Source organism: Rana temporaria, chromosome 5 (assembly GCF_905171775.1).
Source record: "Rana temporaria chromosome 5, aRanTem1.1, whole genome shotgun sequence".
Classification (NCBI taxonomy): domain Eukaryota; kingdom Metazoa; phylum Chordata; class Amphibia; order Anura; family Ranidae; genus Rana; species Rana temporaria.
Window position 1 is genome coordinate 377,405,189 of NC_053493.1, and position 19,582 is coordinate 377,424,770.

At 43.4% G+C, this 19,582-nt stretch overlaps 1 protein-coding gene across 1 annotated transcript in view; it reads left to right on the plus strand.

Moving 5' to 3' along the window:
- LOC120941315 (fibrocystin-L-like) overlaps positions 1-19,582 on the plus strand; it is a 319,487-nt gene that overhangs the window by 286,168 nt on the left and 13,737 nt on the right. Inside the window, exons 69-74 of the mRNA XM_040354640.1 lie at positions 766-931; positions 5,898-6,130; positions 6,428-6,595; positions 8,681-8,838; positions 10,781-10,913; positions 14,454-14,807. Of these exons, the coding sequence (XP_040210574.1) occupies positions 766-931; positions 5,898-6,130; positions 6,428-6,595; positions 8,681-8,838; positions 10,781-10,913; positions 14,454-14,807 (1,212 nt within the window). The remainder of the gene's footprint in view (positions 1-765; positions 932-5,897; positions 6,131-6,427; positions 6,596-8,680; positions 8,839-10,780; positions 10,914-14,453; positions 14,808-19,582) is intronic.

Below are 19,582 nucleotides of genomic sequence, written 5' to 3' on the forward strand. Positions count from 1 at the left end.
GATTCTAAGCATGCGATGGGGCCCACACACGATCGGTTTGTCTGATCAAAACAGTCCATCGGTCGGTTTTCAGCAGACAAACTGATCGTGTGTACAGGGCTTTAAAGAAACTCCCCTAGGGCTGGTTCACACTAATGTCATTTCAGGAAGATACCAGTGCTACTTTGGCATGCAATTTTTTTGCCTCAGACTTCAAAAGAAATGCATCAAAAATCGCATGTATATACATTTGAATGCAATCCCAGTGCATATTTCCCTCCCCCTTGCACCGTGTGTTCTTGTCAGGCTGAAAACATGGAGGGAAGAGGCAAGAAGGGTGCCATTGACAATGAATAATGTATCAGTGTGAACCAGGTCTTTGGAAAAACCCAAAGCTACTGTAGATATATCTACACCAGCCCCCCAGAGCCTCCTGTAATGGCTGAATGTTGAGCTATTCTGACTATACTTACTGACAGTAGTACATTTTGCCCACCCATTCCTGCCTCCTGTACGTTCCTTTTGACCAGTGAGGCTGTCCATCATGGTGAATGACCACTAGGAATGTGGGAAAGGAAGATTTAGTGGCATTCAGCCATGAAAAGATGGGCATCACTATACCTGAAGCAGTTATTTGCCCATCACAGTGTCTCTTTAATGAATGCATAATTAAATAACTTGATTATGTTTATATTTTCCTGGAGCCTGTGTTCTTAAACTATTTTCTGTCATGTATATATGTCTTTTACTGACAAATATTTATTAAGAGCGTTGTTTCATTTTCAGATACAATATTTGTGAGTTACAAAAATGTGTGCGCTGGAGAGGCCAATGTGATGTTCATGACCAACCCTGAAAATGAAGACTTGCAGCACCCCATAGAGGTCTCCAGACTGGTGCTAGTGGACAGTACGGAGGACCAGAAAGTCTTCATCCACCGACCAGATGTGAAGTAAGTTACCGCTACTTAGCAATTTCATCCATTAATAATAATGATTCAGCTTCACTATTCTCTTAAAGTGTCAGCTTACCCAAAATGTATATGGCAGTGTTTGATAAATGCTGGTGAGATAAAAAAAAAAATCCTTGTTTGTTTAACTTTTAACTCCTTTGTGACCAGAGGTCATCGATTCCTTGGTGCCAGAGCCAAATTTAGCAGCGTCAGCATGTGTCAGTAACTTGAAAATACCTCTTCGACATATTTGCCTACCTAGATGATATTTACAGTGGGTATAGAAAAGAATCACCTCCCTTCAAAATAATCAAATTTTGTTGCTTTGCAGTCTGAAATGAAGACACAGTTTTCTTTTCTTTTTTTTTTTTATCTAGCTGTATCTACTCAATGCAAGTTATAACATCCAAGTGAAATATATAACATCAATATGTCAGAAAAAGATAGAAAACAAAGTCCCTGAGCTGGAAAAAGGATCACCCCCTTGTGTCAGTATTTTGTTGAACCACCTTTTGCTTCAATTACAGCCTTTAGTCCGTTGGGATGTCGCTACTAACTTTGCACATCCAGACTGCAATATTTGCCCACTCATTATTGCAGAACTGCTCAAGTTCAGTTAAATTTTATGGTGACCGTTTGTGGACTGCAGTCTTTAAGTCATTCCACAGATTTCCAATGGGGTTTAAGTATGAGCTCCCAATAGGCCATGCAAGGACACTCACAATTTTTCCTTCAACCACTGTGTGGTCATAATTTCTGTGTGTTTTGGGTCATTGTCATGTTGGAAGGCAAACTTTCTTCCCATTAAAAACTTTCTGGCAGAGGGCAGCAGATTTTTCTCAAGAATTTGATGGTACTTTGCCCCATCTATTTTTCCTTCTATCATGACAAGTGAGAGAAACACCCCTATAGCTGGATATTACCACCTCCATGCTTTACTGTAGGAATGGTGTTATTTGGACGGTGAGCTGTATTGGATTTCCGCCAGTCATATCGTTTGGTGTTGAGGCCAAATAATACATTTTTAGTCTCATCTGACCATAACACCGTTTTCCATGTGGCCTCAGAATCTTCAAGGTGCATTTTGGCAAAGCTTTGTCGTGACTGCATATGGTCTTTCTTGAGGAGTGGCTTTTTTCTTGCAACTCTCCCATACAAGTCACATTTGTAGAGAATTTGTGATATTGTTGTCACATGCACACAATGACCACTCTTTATCATGCAACTTCAGAGTTGCTGTAGGCCTCTTGGTAGCCCGTCTGACAAGTTTCTTCCTGGCACTCTCATCCAGTTTAGAGCAACTTCCTTGTGACAGACCCCATACTCAAGAGGAGTATGTCTGCCATATAAGCTTCCCTTTCCCAGTACCAGCACGATCCAGGAAACCTTAGCCTGCCCAGTCACTTGTCGTAACTCATTGTAAGGTGAACATAGGAAGGACAGTGGGACTTTAAATGAAGCAGTTCACAGGTGGGAAGTAAACATGAAAATAATCCAGTTTAATGTATATATAAAACATGAATGTATTGATGTATGGAAGGTGACATGTGCCAGTGCACACTATAAAACCTACATAAACATATACATATAATAATAAACATAATTCATTAAACAGTAGAAAAGATTATATTCATGAATACAGGTGTAAATTCAGCAGAACATAGCATGATATAAAAGTATAAATCGTAACAATTTTAAATGAGTATCATCTTGTTGAGGTAGGTAACTGCGTCCTTAGTGCCCGACGTGTTTCTGTGTTTTTCCGTAAAAAACACTTCCTCAGGGGTGGATGCTGGGGATATCTGAAATATTAAGATATCATTGCGTCAAAATATTGACTAGGTGCATCAGAAAAGACAAAATGTCTAATCCGGGTACTTACAGTGTATATCACATCAGGATACAGTATGGAAAAGAGGGCCAGGGGGATATATCCCCCCCAGGAGCTGGGGTGGTGAGAAACCCAGCACAGCGCAAAAGGCATCATCCCCGGAGCACAAGCTACACATCTCCATATAGCAGCCAGAAGTACTTAACGTGGTAAGAGGGTAACTAAAGGAGGAGAGTAGGTCCAATTAGGATTCGCCAAAGTAATGGGAATAAGTGTAGAGGGTGACCTTAGTACTGAGATCACAAGTATTACCTTAAATGTGCTGAAGGCAGAAGCTTATCAAAAGCTATGGCGTCTGCAGATGTTAATGGAGATGGGCGCCAGATCCGGGAGGACGCCTTAAATGCATCCCGCACGTGTCGGAGCTCACCACCAATGTCACATTGGCCAGGTCGTGCAACGGGAGGGGCGGCAGCCTGGGCGGTAATGCGAACCGCCCACAACTAGCGCCATCTCCTCCAGCTCGAGCCGGCCGAGTTGGAGAGAAAGCCCACACACAGTGGCACCAGTGAAATGACGTCACATGAGGGACCAAGATGTGACGCCGATGCGATGAGAGCACTCGCCCGGCCACGCCCCACATGGGGCAAGGGAGGTGGTAAAAAACATAAAACTGTTGAAATAGAGGCACAAAGAGATATACACTCTGGGGACAATCCCCCTGCTTTGCATAATGACACAGGTAAACTGCATTCAGTAACAAGAGACACAGGTATATTCAAACTTTTGATCAGTAGGCAGGCTTATCAGCAGGGAGGGCTGTTGGAGAAATCCCCCCTCCCCTCTAGCAACGAATAGCTAACAGTGATTTCATTAACCTGTAAGCTAAACCTCATAAACATATTAATTCCATAATAGTTTGCTCCCAAGGCAGACAGAAACAATAGAACAACGGGATATAGCCACTTAACAATAAACACTTAGAAAACTACCCCCCACCTCAAACTAGCTAGCAATTGTCTATGAGACACTCCTACAATGTTCTAGTAGTCTGAAAGGTGTAACTATTTATATTCATATATTTCTTGAGGGATATTGTTCATAAATATTAATGTCCCAAGTGAAAGAAGCCTCTACAACTTTCAACACAAACCACACATATGAAACGAAATGCTGAGTCTGGTGTAGTTGTACTGGGAGTCTGGTTAGGGCAGACCAGAATTGGCTTCTCAGCTCACCCTGTGCCCCTAATAGACACAGGGTGGCTTACACATAAGAGGGGCCTGGAGAGCTTGAAAATGGGTTTCCAGAGCTCTCTACGGTAAGCTGGGTTCCACTGGCTCCCCGCCCGACTAAGCATCAATAAAGCCTTTGATTTTTTTTGTATCTATCTCCTGACTTGTGCCTGTTCACAACTTTATCCAAGAGATGTTTTGACAGTGTCTTTCTACCCGTAGTTGATTGTTTTCTTCAGTTGCACTACCAGGGACTGAAATGCTCTAGGAAAGTTATTTTCAGATAGTCAAAATGACCACAGCTGATCACAGTTGAAAGTGATTAGCTATACCTGATCGAGTTTACAAGCCATTTTTAGGAGCCAGGCAATACTTTTTCCAACTCAGACATTCTGTTCTTGATTTATTTATTTATTTTTGACATGTTTTGTTATATCTTTCACGTGGATGTTATAAGTTGCACTGAGCAAATACAGCTGGATAAAACAAAATCTGTGTCTGTCATGTCTGTCATCATTAAAATATGAGTATTAGGGGGGGGGGGGGGGTTATTTTCTCTACCCACTGTATATATATTATATTATTATATACATTGATATTAAATATAAGAAGGTTTTTTTGGTCCACTGCTTTAAAATGTCTTTTGCTCAGTTTTATTTTTTATTATAGACTGACAAGTGCAAATATGTAAACTATGGGCCAGATTCAGGTAGAGCAGCGTATATTTGAGCGGGTGTAGCACAGCTCATATGCGCTACGCCAACGTAACATAGAGAGCCAAGACCAGTATTCACAAAGCACTTGCTCCCTAAGTTACGTCGGCGTAGCGTAAATGGGCCGGCGTAAGCCCGCCTAATTCAAATTAGGAAGGTAGTGGGCATGTTGTATTAAAATTATCCGTGACCCCATGTAAATGAATTCCCGAACGAACGGCGCATGTGCGCGCATGCTCAGAATCACGTTGCATATACTCCCTAAGATACGACGGCTCAATGCGTTCGACGTGAACGTAACCTATGCCCAGCCCCATTCACGTACGACTAACGTAAACATCGTAAAATCCGACGGCAGTTCCGACGTACATACCCAAACATGACTTAGACCAGCTTTTTGGTGGTTTATCTTTACGCCGGACGTACGCCTTACATAAACGGCGTAGCTTACTGCGATGGGCGCAAGTACGTTCGTGAATCGGCGTATCTCACTCATTTACATATTCAACGTGTAAATCAATGGAAGCGCCCCTATCGGCCAGCGTAAATATGCACCCAAGATACGACGGCGTAGGAGACTTACGTCAGTCGTAGGAAGCCAGAATTCAGACGTATCTTGTACTGTGAATTAGGCGCATAGATACAACGGCGCATCCGTGGACTTACGCAGTGTAAGTCTTTGTGAATCCGGCCCAATATATATATTTTTTTTCTATTTTCAAATTAATTCATTATTATTCTTATTAATGTAACAGTCAAAAAATTATGGCAGGCAGATTTCACTGTTGGAGTGAGCAGGGGCTGGCTCAGCCTATTATGTTCCATAGATAACCAACATATTACATTTGGGTGGATACTTAAATAGTTGACTAAATTCCCTAATTTCTTCTTTCTTATGTCTTATAGTAAAAATGGAGTAACTCACTGTATTCAATCAATAATTTTTTTATTCACTTGTTAATGCAACTCAATGAAGGGGGAACACTGGTCTTTGCCTTGCCTTCTTAATAGTCAATGTGACAGTGTCACCATTAGGAAGAGGAGATGACAGGGTGCATTTCTATCACAATCCCTTTAAGGCATCATACTGTATGCTCTGTACTATGTAACACATCACAATTTTAGATTTTTTTCATCTATTGCCTTATTTCTGAGTTCCTCTGATCTGTTTATTTATTCAAATACAGAAAAGCTAACCCATCAGACTGTGTGGACATGACCTGTGATGCAAAGAGGAAGACCCTCTTGAAAGATCTTGATGGGTCCTTCTTGGGAAACATAGGTGCCGTAGTACCACAGTCAGAATGGCAGTGGAATGGAGATAAGAGACAGGGACTTGGAGATTACCGAATTCCGAAAGTGATGCTGACCAGTCTCAATGGAAGCCGTATACCAGTATCACAGGTGGCTCCCAATAATGGTAAACATTTCTATATTTATACCAATTCATAATGCCATGTTACTATTGCTTGAATGGACCAAAATCACTGCAGGTGGTGCTGTAGGTAAAATTTGGATTTACGACTCCTGGTTGTAGCAACATGGAAAGGGTGCCAGTGGATCTCTTTCGTTGCTTTCACCTGAACGTCTGTGTCATTTTATTCATAATGATTCTTATAGATACGCATTATAAGTTCAAAATAAAATTATATTTCTCTTTAAATGATTTGTAAGTATCTTTTATAATAATGCTTCCATCTGCTTGTCTTTTATTAAGGAATCATCAGAGATAGTACCTGTGTGTACAGATCATCCTGGGAGGCCTACAAGTGTTTTGGATTGAATTATGAGATGCTTGTCATTGAGAGTCTGGACGCAGATACAGAGAAAAGGCGACTTTCCCCAGTAGCTGTGTTGGGAGATGGCTATTTAGATCTCATTAATGGTATGCATATCATACTCCATACAGATTATAAAAATAAATATTTTTTTGATTGGTAGTTGCGGGTAACAGTCACTACTTTTTTATGCAGCTGTTAGGTGTGTTTCGCAGGAAAAATAAATGCACTCAGTTATAATGCAGTCTACTAAATACTCATATACAGCATCCTACCATCAACTGTTAGTTTGCAGAACATAAAGAAGCAAAAGTAAAATGGTTCATGTGGTTAAGCATTGAATTGCCATATACAGTTCAATCTTTAGGCTTTACTTTTAGGGCCTTATTACTTAAAGCTAACTGCAGGAAAAGTGAAAATGTTCCCTTGAAGCTTCTTCCACACTGCATTGGTTAAATGCTTTTTTATAACCCGATCCGCCCCTCCCCTGGTAGATGGCGCTCCCCTATTCTCTGGCAGTGGACTGTTACTTGTCACCCCCATGTCTAATACAGCCCAGTTGGTCTTGATGACATCAGAGGGGATCTGTCCACCGGAGCATGCTGGACAAGAGGCTTCAGGGACTAGTCTTAAAGCATGCAGGAGCCTGCAGGAGCGAATAATCAAATAAGAAAAACTGATTTTCCCAGTCCCCTAGATGTAAATTTAACCTCTGCAGTGTGGGTAGACCCACTGCAAGAGAGGAATTTTACTTTCTCCAGAGTGCAGCTTTAAACTGTAGATTTATCCAATTCTTTCTTGATAGCTAAAAGATAAAGCTGTCATAAAGTTATTACTTCAGTGATCATACACACTAAAGGAGGATCACTATTACTTTCCTTTAAAGGGGTTGTAAACCCTCGTGTTTTTTAGGTGAAAAAACACCTTGCACTGTCGGGCCCCTCCGAGCCCCCGTTTTACTTGCCTGAGCCCCGAATTTCAGTGGGCCAGATCCCGCGTTGCTTCATTGGATAGATCCATTGGCTCCCGCTGCTGTCAATCAAATCCAATGACGCGGGCGCCAGGGGCAGGGCCGAGTCATACACTTGGCGGCTATGGACGGCTATGAAACGCGAATGTGTCCACAAGGCAACCCCCTCGGGAGAGAGCTTCCCAGAGGGGGTTATCTATTGTGTGGAGGAGCCGCAAAAGCCACCGTGGGACCGCAGAAAAGGGGGATCGGGGCCACTCTGTGCAAAATGAACTGCACAGTGGAGGTATATAACATGTTTTTTTGTTTTGTTTTTTAAAGTGAATCTATAGCGTCACTTTAATTGAATCTTGCAGATTAAAATGGACTTTGAAAGAAAATGGTCTGCTTGTTAGCTAGTGCCCCTAAAGATGTAAAAAATACATTACTCTCTAGCTTCTGGTGTGGGTGGTGACATTGGGACAGTCTTATGGGATCCTGGGAATGCTGAGGCAAGAATACATTTCTGTATAGTTTTGGAGCACAATCTCATGGGATTTGAATTCCATAAAAAGGCCCATTAAAGTGGAATGTCACCCAAAAGGGGAAGTTCTGCTTGTCTGCTCCTTCCCCTCCTCTTTAATTTTTGGCACTTGTTTTAGGGGGAAAGCGGATACCTGGTTTTGACAGGTACACGGTCTCGCTACTTGTCACTGCAGCAATCTGAGCTAAATTTCTGCCCCCCTCCTTGCCCTGCTGCCTTCTGGGATGTCGCAGGTCCATATACAAAGTGCAGCTGGCACATGCATGGTCAGACATGTGAAGTCACCATAAAAACTGCCCTGGAAAATGTCAGTTTAAGAGCTCGTTCACACCATATGTGCACAAAAACTGATGGGTACTGATGGGAAAACCGCTCAGATTTTACTTGCATCCGTTTTTCATGCACGTCAGTTATGTGTCCTGTTCAAAAAAAAATAATCTTCTTGCAATGCCAGTATTGTGGTGTGAAGAGCGCACATAGAAAACATTGTGTTTTTTTGTGCCCTTCGCAGAATGCGTGCAGAAAAACTGAAGTCTCTGGTGTGAACAAGGCCCAAATATGAAAATTGGAGTCTATTATGGAAACGAAAGTTGAAGTCTAATTAAAATTCAAAATGTGCTACGCTTAAGGCATCTCCTGCCAAAGTTTGTGTATTGTGTTTGTTACCCCATACAGATCAATGTTTTGTTCTTCCTACAGGGCCCCAAGACCACGGCTGGTGCAGTGGATATACCTGTCAAAAAAGAGTTTCTTTGTTTCACTCCATAGTGGCAACAAACAAGTCATTTGATATTTTTTTTACAAGCACCAGTCCCCAGAGCATGCGCCTTAAGCTGCTCAACACAGACGACTCCAAAGTAAGTTCACCAGCAAGAGGGCTATGTACCATTTGCGCATGATGTCTTGCTTATTGACTATTAAGGATGACGTTGGTAAATAGGATGCATAAGAATTTTTTTTTCCCTGTGCCTACACAAAATCTTCAGCATCAAAAAAATCTCTATAAAAGCGCTTAGAACTCTATAGTATGTCCATGCACTGATTGTGTATTGCAGTGCTAATACCATAAGACTATACATTCCACTGTTTTAAGTTTATTAAGCTATTTAAAACGTCAAATATTTGGCATATGCACAAGTTTGTAGTGCTGTCAACAGGTATAAAAGTACACTGTGGTAAAACAAGGCAAAAATATCTGTGCCACACCAGGTGCAAAGTTATAAGGCTACTTGCTGGCTGTTAGATGATATAATGAACCCTTGGCTGTTAAGTCACCGTAATGAGTGAACCCCCGAAATCATCCTTGGGAAAGTAGAAAGCACTGTGCCAGGCAGCGGCTTCTGACCAGCGAGGAATGGAATTCCTTTGTATGGGACCGCAGCACTCCACCTTTGGATGCCAAAAATTATGTCAGAGGGCCGCACCGGATGCTGATCAGGTTGGGGAGTAGCCATAACGAATGGACCGCAGGCGGAGTGCACCATGATCACCCAGGACGTTGCTATGACAAAGTGTTTCGCCCGCATTTGCTTTCTCAAGTCACGTGATCACAGTATCCATATACACAATTTAGAGGTCTACGGGTAGAAGAGAGGTGGGGCTTAGCTAAAAACATAATTACTAAACCAAATAAAAAACACACAGAGCAGCCACAGGTTTCATGCCACCATCTCCAACCTAATAATAATATGGTTATTCATTACTCGCAATCTCCGCTCTAATTCATCCCAAAGGTGTTCTATCAGGTTGAGGTCAGGACTCTGTGCATGCCATTCAAGATTCTTCACCCCCAAACTCGCTCATCCATGTCTAGTTGGGCCTTGCTTTGTGCACTGGTGGAACAGGAAGGGGCCATCCCGAAACTGTTCCCACAAAGTTGGGAGCATGAATTTGTCCAAACTTCTTATAATGCTGTAGCCTTAAGAGTTTCCTTCACTGGAACTAAGGGGCCTAAGCCGGCCCCTAAAAAACAACCCCACACCATAATCCCCCCTCCACCAAATGATTTGGACCAGTGCACAAAGCATGGTCCATAAAGACATGGATGAGTGAGTTTGTGGTGGAGGAACTTGACTGTCCTGACCTCAACCAGAGAAAACACCTTTGTGATGAATTATAGCAGAGACTACAAGCCAGGCCTTCTCTTCTACATCAGTGCCTGACCTCACAAATGCTCTTCTGGAAGAATGGTCAAACATTCCCATAGACACACTCCTAAACCTTGTGGACAGCCTTCACAGAAGAGTTAAAGCTGTTTTAGCTACAAAGGGTGGACCAACTCAATATTAAACCCTACAGACTAAGACTGGGATGCCATTAAAGTTCATGTACGTGTAAAAGCAGGTGTCCCAAATGTTTTGGTAAAATAGTCTTAAAGATATAAAAGATTCAGCACTGTCCCCTTCAGTAATTATTATCCATCCCAAGAAATCACTAGCTGTCCTCAGTCTTCATGGTTGAATGATGCATAGAGCCCTTTAAACCCCTTCATCTGAGTCCAGGCTGTCATGGGTCCATCTGGGCTTGGAGCATTACAGCACTGCATAGCACTCACACAGCTTTACATACTGTAAGTACCATTCAGTACAGAAGTGGAAAAAGGATGTGTGATGTCACTGGATTAATTAAAAGGCCCTTGGAAAGAATTTCGAACTACAATTTAGGAAAAGCAAGAATTAGACTATACTAGAACTCTATGACAAGGGAGTTCATTAAAGGATCTTCATTTTTTATGTTTACACCAAATTTCTGTCCTATTGAATAGGTCTTATTTTCATATTAATGTCTGTTTTCTTTTAGTCTGTTCTTGCTGGAATCTACTTCTCAAATCCTCAGCGTCTGGATGTTTATGTGAACAATGTCTATATAAACCCAACTAATATAGAATGGAAGGGATCTTCTGATTTCACTCTCAAAGAGCCAACCTACCAAGGTAAATCAGTGTATGTGTGATAATTAATACTCTGACAATGCATGTGGCATTATGGTGGCATAGGAGGAAATCTGTCATGAAGCAAATGTGGTGGATTCCACTGCTGACCACTTTGTGAAGATGCAAGCAGCCTGGCTGTCACACTGATCCTCTGGTTTCAATACTTTTAGTCATTGTCCTGGAAAAGGTCAGGGCCGATCCGCCCTATAGGCTCACTATGCAAAGCGCTTAGGGCCCCGCAAAGCTGCGAAGGGCCCCCCAAATTACTAGAGGCCCCGCCTGGTGAGAAATAATTTTCAAATTTTCACCCCCTCACCCTGCTTCTCAACTCGCTGGCTGCATGGGAGAAGAGGTAAGAAGTCAGCACCCCCCACTTCTCAATTTAATGTAAGATGTAATTTCCGACAGCAGAACACCCCCTCCCCCCATTTCTCAACTTTAATCTTTAATGTGACATGTAATTTTTGGCAGCCCCCCCGCTTCTCAACTTTAATGTGACATCACATTTTGCTTAGGGCCCCAAGGAGGTCAGGATCGGCACTGGATGTGGTCCATAAGAAAAAAGGGTAACATGCAATTTTAGGCATAATAGGGTGTGTTGGCAGCCATTCATTTTCAATTGCCTTCCTTAATTACCATTAACGTGCAATACAATTACAATGTGAGTGAGTGAGTGAATGACTTGTATAGCGCTACACACGCGTACTGAATCGCCTCTAGGCACTTTTTTGCAGCCAGTGTCTTTCTGGCTGGTGTGGTTATTTACCCAGTAGGATCTTGACACGCTTGGGACACACAGTGGTACACACATATATACATACTGGGCCAATTTTGCCAGGATCCAATTAACCTACCAGCATGTCTTTGGAGTGTGGGAGGAAACCGGAGTACCCGGAGGAAACCCACGCAGACACAGGGAGAACATGCAAACTCCAAGCAGATGGTGTCATGGTTGGGATTCGAACCAGCGACCCTATTGCTGCTAGGTGAAAGTGCTACTCACTACACCACTGTGCTGCCCATGTGTGCTGGCGGACCACAAATGTTTAAATAGGTCTCTCTAAAAAATGACTTTATATTTTCAACCCCTCCCCCCGCTTCTCAACTTTCTTTAATGTGACATGTCACTGTCATCAGCGCCCCCCGCTTCTCATTTTTAATGCGCCATGTAATTTTGCTTAGGGCCCCAGGGAGGTCAGGATCGGCACTGGAAAAGGTATACAAGTGAAAGTGGTTGTAAACCCTTACAGACTACTCATACCTACAGGTAAGCCTAGATTAAGGCTTATCTGTAGGTGCAACAAATATCTCCTAAACCTACACGGTTTAGGAGATATTTGCAAAAATTACAGCACCGTAGACAATGGCACTGAGCATGCCGTTTTGTCAATGGGTTCACGCCGCTAGTGGCTGCTCCCGCACGCATGCGCAGGAGTGATGTCACGTGAGCTGGAGTTTGTTTTTATCATTTTGTTACTATTATTATTAGCCCTGCCCCTGACACCATTCCGTCCTAGGGCAGAATGGAATGTATCTGGTCCTGCAGTCCCCTGAGATACTTAAATTACATCTCCCGGGAGTCTGCAGGATTGGCACATGGAGCAGCCGGGGGCCGTAAGGGGGTGGCCATGGGATGGGTCCAGCACATTATTTGAGCTGGCTGCCTGCAGCCAGAAGATGCAGCCAGCTGAAGAGGACCAAGGTAGGGGTGCAGGACCCTCTGTGTGGCACATAAACAGTAGATTGCAACAGGACAATGCTGGTTTCGCTCGCTGTGTGGGTGAGTATGCTAGAGCAGTACAGGTATAGGGGGAAAAAACATGGGGGTTTGGGAGGAGTTGAGTACCACTTTAATAGACCTAACAAGTAAGTGAGTAATCTATACTAATAAGGTAATCATGTTTGGAGAAGAAATGTCACATGGACCATGGATTATACAGTTGAACTGAGCTAATGATTTCTAGACATGTGCATTTGTTTTCGTCCGAATGCATTTCCGTCCGAATTTCGGGGATTTTCACATTTGTTTTAACAAATGATAACGAATGCACAGAATCAGAAATCTGAAAGATCCGACATAAAAATGCTTTATTTTTGTTTCGTTGTGACAACAGTTCGATATACAGTAGATAGAAGATTCGACATGACGGTGACAATAGCGATCTGTGTCTATCGAACCTGCGGTCAAATGTGTCTAACCTTAACTGTATTAGTTCAAGATTATTCTACATAGAGAGAAAAGATTCAACATTAGAGACATTAAGATTCGATGAAGCCGTTAGAAACATACAATCGCCGCGAGCGGACATTTATGGTCAAATGCTCCGCCCATAGGCTATGGAAGAATTCTAATGTTGGTTGACTAGTAATAATTATTAATAAATATAATTATTACTAGTCATACAACATGAAAATTCTACTATAGCTTGTGGGTGGGGCCTTCGACTGGAAATGTACGACTGCGGCATCATACAATTTAGCTGCTTCATCAAATCTTCTTAGAACCTTTGACAGACACCATAAGCCTTCAACTGACAGATTCGACCTTAATTCAGATTTTCGGGCGAATGCATTTTTTAACTAAACAAGGGGGTAGATTCAGAAAGCAATTGCGTCTGCGTATCCATAGATACGCAGCGTAATTGCTAATTTTCGCCGGCGTATCGACTTTTCTGTATTCAGAAAGCTTGATACGCCGACTGTAGCCTAAGATATGACTGGCATAAGGCTCTTATGCCATCGTATCGTAGGCTGCATTCTTACGCTGGCTGCTAGGTGGCGTTCCCGTAGTGGTCAGCATAGAGTATGCAAATTGCATACTCACGCCGATTCACAACCGTACGCGCGCCCGGCGCTCACATTTTACGTCGTTTGCGTTCTGCGTAAGGCTGCTCATGCTATTAGCAGGAGCAGCCAATGCTAAGTATACCTGTCGTTCCTGCGTCGCAATTTTTGAAAATTACGTTGTTTGCGTAAGTGAATCGTGAATGGCACTGGACGCCATTTACGTTCACGTTGAAGCAAATGACGTCCTTGCGACGTCATTTACCGCAATGCACGTCGGGAAAGTTTCCCGACGGAGCATGCGCACTACGTTCGGGATCATTTAAATTACACGCGCTTACGCCGGCCAGTTTTACGGAGCGCCCGCACAAATTACGGAGCTACTTCTTCGTGAATGAAGCGTAGCGCAAGTAATTTACGGAGGCGTAGCGTTTAAACGGTATGCTGTGCCTCCGTAAGAGTGCGCAGCCCTACCTGAATCTACCCCAATATGAATAAAAACGAATTTCGGGAGTAACTAAATAAACAGATTTTTTGGACAAAACCGAAGTTCCAAAACAAAATATTTCATATGTGTAATGATTTCTAATCACAGAGATGTTTATCAGAAATTAACAAAGTGAGTGAACCGGCCCGATCTTTCGCTAATTACATTCCATACAAAGTGTTTCACTTATCTCTGCTAAATAAATTGCACAACTAGAAAACCATAGACAACATTTTAACTAAATCTATTTTTTGTTATCTGTTTGAAAGGTCAATATATGCCGCGGCTGAACTCTTCTGTGCTTGGAGATAACTTTTTTGACAGAGACTACAAAATGCTGTATGTCCTGGTCCGAGGATCTTCCCCAGTGGAAATACGCACATCTCCCCTCATTGTTATTGCCTTTAATCTGCCCGCTATGACAGTAGATCAGTTTTATGGGCCGAACCTCGTGAAGAACCTGGCAGCCTTCCTGAAGATTCCTGCCAGCAAAATTCGTATCACAAAGATCATTCCGGAGGGATCCAGACGAAGGAAGAGAGCAGCAGGGGGGCTCAGTGTCTCTGTGGAAATCTCTGATCCGCCTGCAGAACAGATAAACTCAACTTCCAGCAACTCCACAGGTAAGGAATGGTTACAGGGAGGTCCTTAAATACGATTAGCTGAGCTGAATTTATTCTCTCTTAGAAGAGTAGATTAAGGGGCATACGATCAACATGTACTGTATAAATACATAAGTGGTCCATATGAAATTGGTGTTGAGCTATTCACTTTAAGGTTATCACAGAGGACAAGGGGGCACTCTTTACATCTGGAGGAAAATAAATTTAATCTCCAAATACAGAAAGGCTTCTTCACAGTAAGAGCTGTGAAAATGGGGAATAGACTCCACCAAGAGCTGGTTCTGGCCAGGTCAGTAGATTGTTTTAATAAGTGCCTGGATTTTTTTCCTAAATGTGCATAATATAACTGGATGTTAATACTCATAGCTAAAATTGATGCATGGAATATCCGATTGCCTCTTGGGGGATCAGCAAGGAATTTTTTCCTCTGCTGGAGCAAATTAGATCATGCTTGTTTTTTTTGCCTCCCTCTGGATCAACTGTGGGTATAGGATTGTACTGTGTATAATGTACTGTATAGGATTTTATGTGTGTATGTATATATACATTTTTTTTTCTTTTATTGGTTGTACTAGATGGACTTGTGTCCTTTTTCAGCCAGACTAACTATAGTATGTAATGATGCAATGAGTTATTCCCTAGTATTGTAATTTATTTTTTTAAATTTATTTTAAAAAAAATGTAGTACTTAAAGAAGGGAGTTGATCTTGCAAAAGTTTGTCCTGGAAAATAAACTTGGTGCAGATTAAAGTATTACAAAAAGTACTCACATATCACTTATAAGTGCTTGTATACAGCTACAATCACCTTCTGCATAATAAAAGTGCCCTGATGGTAATGTAGTGGATCTCATTGCCCTTGTGCAGTATTATAACTAACTTAGAAGCACACCTTTGGCAAACTAAATGCATCTTAAATTATTTTATCATGGCACATATGCTGTGTGTGAACCCAAAAAACAAAAAATCTATGTAGCGCCGGGTTACTTCCAAGTACCGGTGCTGTCCAAATTTAAGGGATAATCAGAGCGTAAGGACTCTGATTTCAATTGCAATGTTTTAGGTAGGGTCTCTGTCTCAGCTTGGCTGTGCTGTGGGCTCATTCTGTCGCTTCTGGGGTGCTGATGCTACCCCAGGACGACAGGTGGCAGCAGTGGAGTTGAGGTCTGGGTACTCTCTCTCGGCGGCCAATCAGGAGGGTTGAGCCTCGCTGGGCATGCCGGGAGAGGGTATTTATGTGACAGACGCCTTTAGTTCAGGGTCTGGAAGTGTGTCACCCACCTTTAGGGTGTCTGCACCACGCGCCCCGGAGTTATGGCTACCAGGCCAGGGTGCATGTGCCACGCGGTGCTCCCTGTTCCGGGACCACGTTGGTTCGGAACATTTGAGCTGTGGCTGGGCCCCAGTGAACGACTGGGTCCCCAATCCTGAGAAGATCCCAAGCGTTGTTCCTTTGAGAGGAAGCTGTACGGTGGGGAGTCCGCCTGTGGAGAGCCAAGAGAGGCTGGCGATCCAATAGGGTCTCGACAATCCACCGGGGATGAAGTTAACCGGACACTGAAAGGCTGGACGTTGGACACCTATCAGTCGGTAACCTAACTGAAAACTACCTGAAGTTGATCCAGGCACAAAGTCTATCAAGGAGGATCGTCTCCATGATCTAAATTCGATGGAGGGTCTGTGGCAGAGACTTTTTTTTTTCCTCAAAGTTCCAAGTGATACTCTGGCTGCTAGGTCAGTGAGAGAGGCCTGTCCAGGTACACTAAACCCACTCTGGTTGGAGTGGCGAAGAAAACAAAGTGTTGTTGGAAGCAGGACTGTTTCCTTATTGTTACGCTTGAATCTGCTGTTTCTTTTCCTACTGCATCTTTACTCTTCACTGCAAGTTTTATTGTTTTACCTTGTTGGGTAAATAAAAGCACAAGAAAAATACACCTGCTGTGTGGACATTCCATTACTACGGCTCTCATCAACTATGCTAGACAGCGGGGTAACATGCCACCCAAAACAAACCAGCAGCTCCTTCGGGGGTCAGTGCTACATCTATATTAGAGAAAATAGCTGCGCTGCAATATATACAAAACAACAAATATAATGTGCACTATGACGTGATATCTAAGATCACATATATTCCAATTACCATAGTAAATGAATGGAGTGTATGTGATAGATGAGATGACCAATGTGAACAAACAAATTGAAATGACAGCTGAAGTGTCCGTTCATAGTAGTGTCAACCCAACTAAAGCACCATCACATGAAGTGGAGCTGAAATCCACTTGCTAACACCAGTGTTGATGTTGTGAAAAATATGTAATATAAACAAAAAATAAAATACAAAAGTCCAAATGCTCTGAAAGTCCAAGTGTTAATTTCAATATGAGAGTCCTCTCCAAACGTAATATCTGTGACTTCAAACAGACAAAACACCCCAAGAAAAGTGATGGTTTAAGATTAAGAAAGATTCCTCCACTAATAGATAAACTGCTGCTTACCAGATTTAATGATCTCGTTTTAAGGAGATCACACTCACTCGTGGCTTACACCCCAGCCAAGGCCTCTATGGTTCCCAGCAGAGTCTCTCCACTTCCTGATTAGGTGCACCTCAATAAGGTTCGCAACTCAGGAGTTCCACATATCAAGGCAAAAAAAGCTCCCATAGCGTAATCAAGCTATTAACACTTTATTAAAACAAATACAACCAAATGTTCACTCACAATGTGTAGATGAAAAATTAGCGTGTCAAATTGTAAATTCCTTCCGGGACTATGCGTTGTTTGTTGGGGTGACGCCAGCACGCCGCTCCTCCCCCACACCGCTCCAGGAGCGGTGTGCTGACGTCACCGCAACAAACAACGTCATAGTGCACATTATATTTGTTGTTTTGTATATATTTCAACGCAGCTATTTTCTCTAATATTGTTTCTTATTGTGTGTATCTCACATGGTTAGTTGCAGCTGCAATTGGTATTCATTTACATTTAATTTTTATTATTTAGACAGCGCAGTATTTTCACTTTTACAATATAAATATATATATATTGCAGCTTACAATTTCTTAGGTGTAACGGTTGCATTTGTTTTCTTTTTTTTAAACCTATTTTCCTTTATTATCACCTAGCTATCCTGCCAATAAGTTTGTTATTTTTCAGCTTCCTTTAACAGACCAAGCTGTCCAGTAAAAAGGGCAATTAGAGAGTTGAGACAAACCATTTAACACTCACAGGGGTGCTAACTTTAACTGGTTTTCTTAAAAGCAAAAAAAACTTTTGTAACTACTTAATTGGAGTTTATTTTCTTATTCAAGTGCATCTGAGTCTGCTAGTCCATCTGGCAATGCCCTCTCCCCAGACTATCAATGTGCTGTCCAAAGGTGTATAGGCAGGGCAGCCATCAGAATTGTTTAGGCCTGCCCCCCCCCCCCCAGACTGACCACCAACATTCTCCAGGGCCTGCCCATGGGCCACCCCACCGAATCTGCACACCGACCACCCCACCTCAATCCTGTATATATGTCAGCTACCTCACTCCTGTGTATATGTCAGCCCCTCACAGCTGTATACATGTCAGCCCCCCCTCACACCTGTATATATGTCAGCCCCCATCACACCTGTATATATGTCAGCCCCCCTCACACCTGTATATATGTCAGCCCCCCTCACTCCTGTATATATGTCAGCCCCCCTCACTCCTGTATATATGTCAGCCCCCCTCACTGCCCAGGGGCCCCAGCTGCATGGGGGGAGCCTGCACTTTCCCAAAAGCAGCTGCTTCTTCAGCCCACGCTTCCCCAAAATTGGGGGCACCATGATGGCACTGAGAGTGATGGATACACAGGGGATGCAGGCTGGCAGCAGTGCACCATGTTGTGCAGAACAGAACAATGCTTTGGACTTGAAAGCTGTGGGGTAGGAGCTGGAGTGGGAGCTGCTGAGTCGGCAGCACTGAGAGCCCAACTGCGGAAGTAGCATTGTGGATGGTGTCATGGTGAGCCCAACTGTCCAGCACTATTTGTACTGAAAGGCTTGGAATGCCCTGAGGGATTCTCCCTCCTCCGCCCCTCCTTCTGCCTGCTTGATTGGTATAGGTGAATGCAGTGCTGGAGGTGGGCACAGAGCCAAAAGTTTACATGCACTATATCTCCACTAGAAAAGGGGGTACTACATGGATGGAATAATGGTGCTGGGTGTAGAGGGGTCAGAGTGTTGGGGGAAATCTGGGGTGTAGAGGGGTCAGAGTGCTGGGGAAAATCTGGGGTGTAGAGGGGTCAGAGTGCTGGGGGAAATCTGGGGTGTAGAGGGGTCAGAGTGCTGGGGAAAATCTGGGGTGTAGAGGGGTCAGAGTGCTGGGGAAAATCTGGGGTGTTGAGGGGTCAGAGTGCTGGGGGAAATCTGGGGTGTAGAGGGGTCAGAGTGCTGGGGAAAATCTGGGGTGTAGAGGGGTCAGAGTGCTGGGGGAAATCTGGGGTGTAGAGGGGTCAGAGTGCTGAGGGAAATCTGGGGTGTAGAGGGGTCAGAGTGCTGGGGGAAATCTGGGGTGTAGAGGGGTCAGAGTGCTGGGGAAAATCTGGGGTGTAGAGGGGTCAGAGTGCTGGGGGAAATCTGGGGTGTAGAGGGGTCAGAGTGCTGAGGGAAATCTGGGGTGTAGAGGGGTCAGAGTGCTGGGGGAAATCTGGGTGTAGAGGGGTCAGAGTGCTGGGGTGATATCTGTTTGTAGAGGGGTCAGAGTGCTGGGGGAAATCTGGGGTGTAGAGGGGTCAGGGTGCTGGGGGAAATC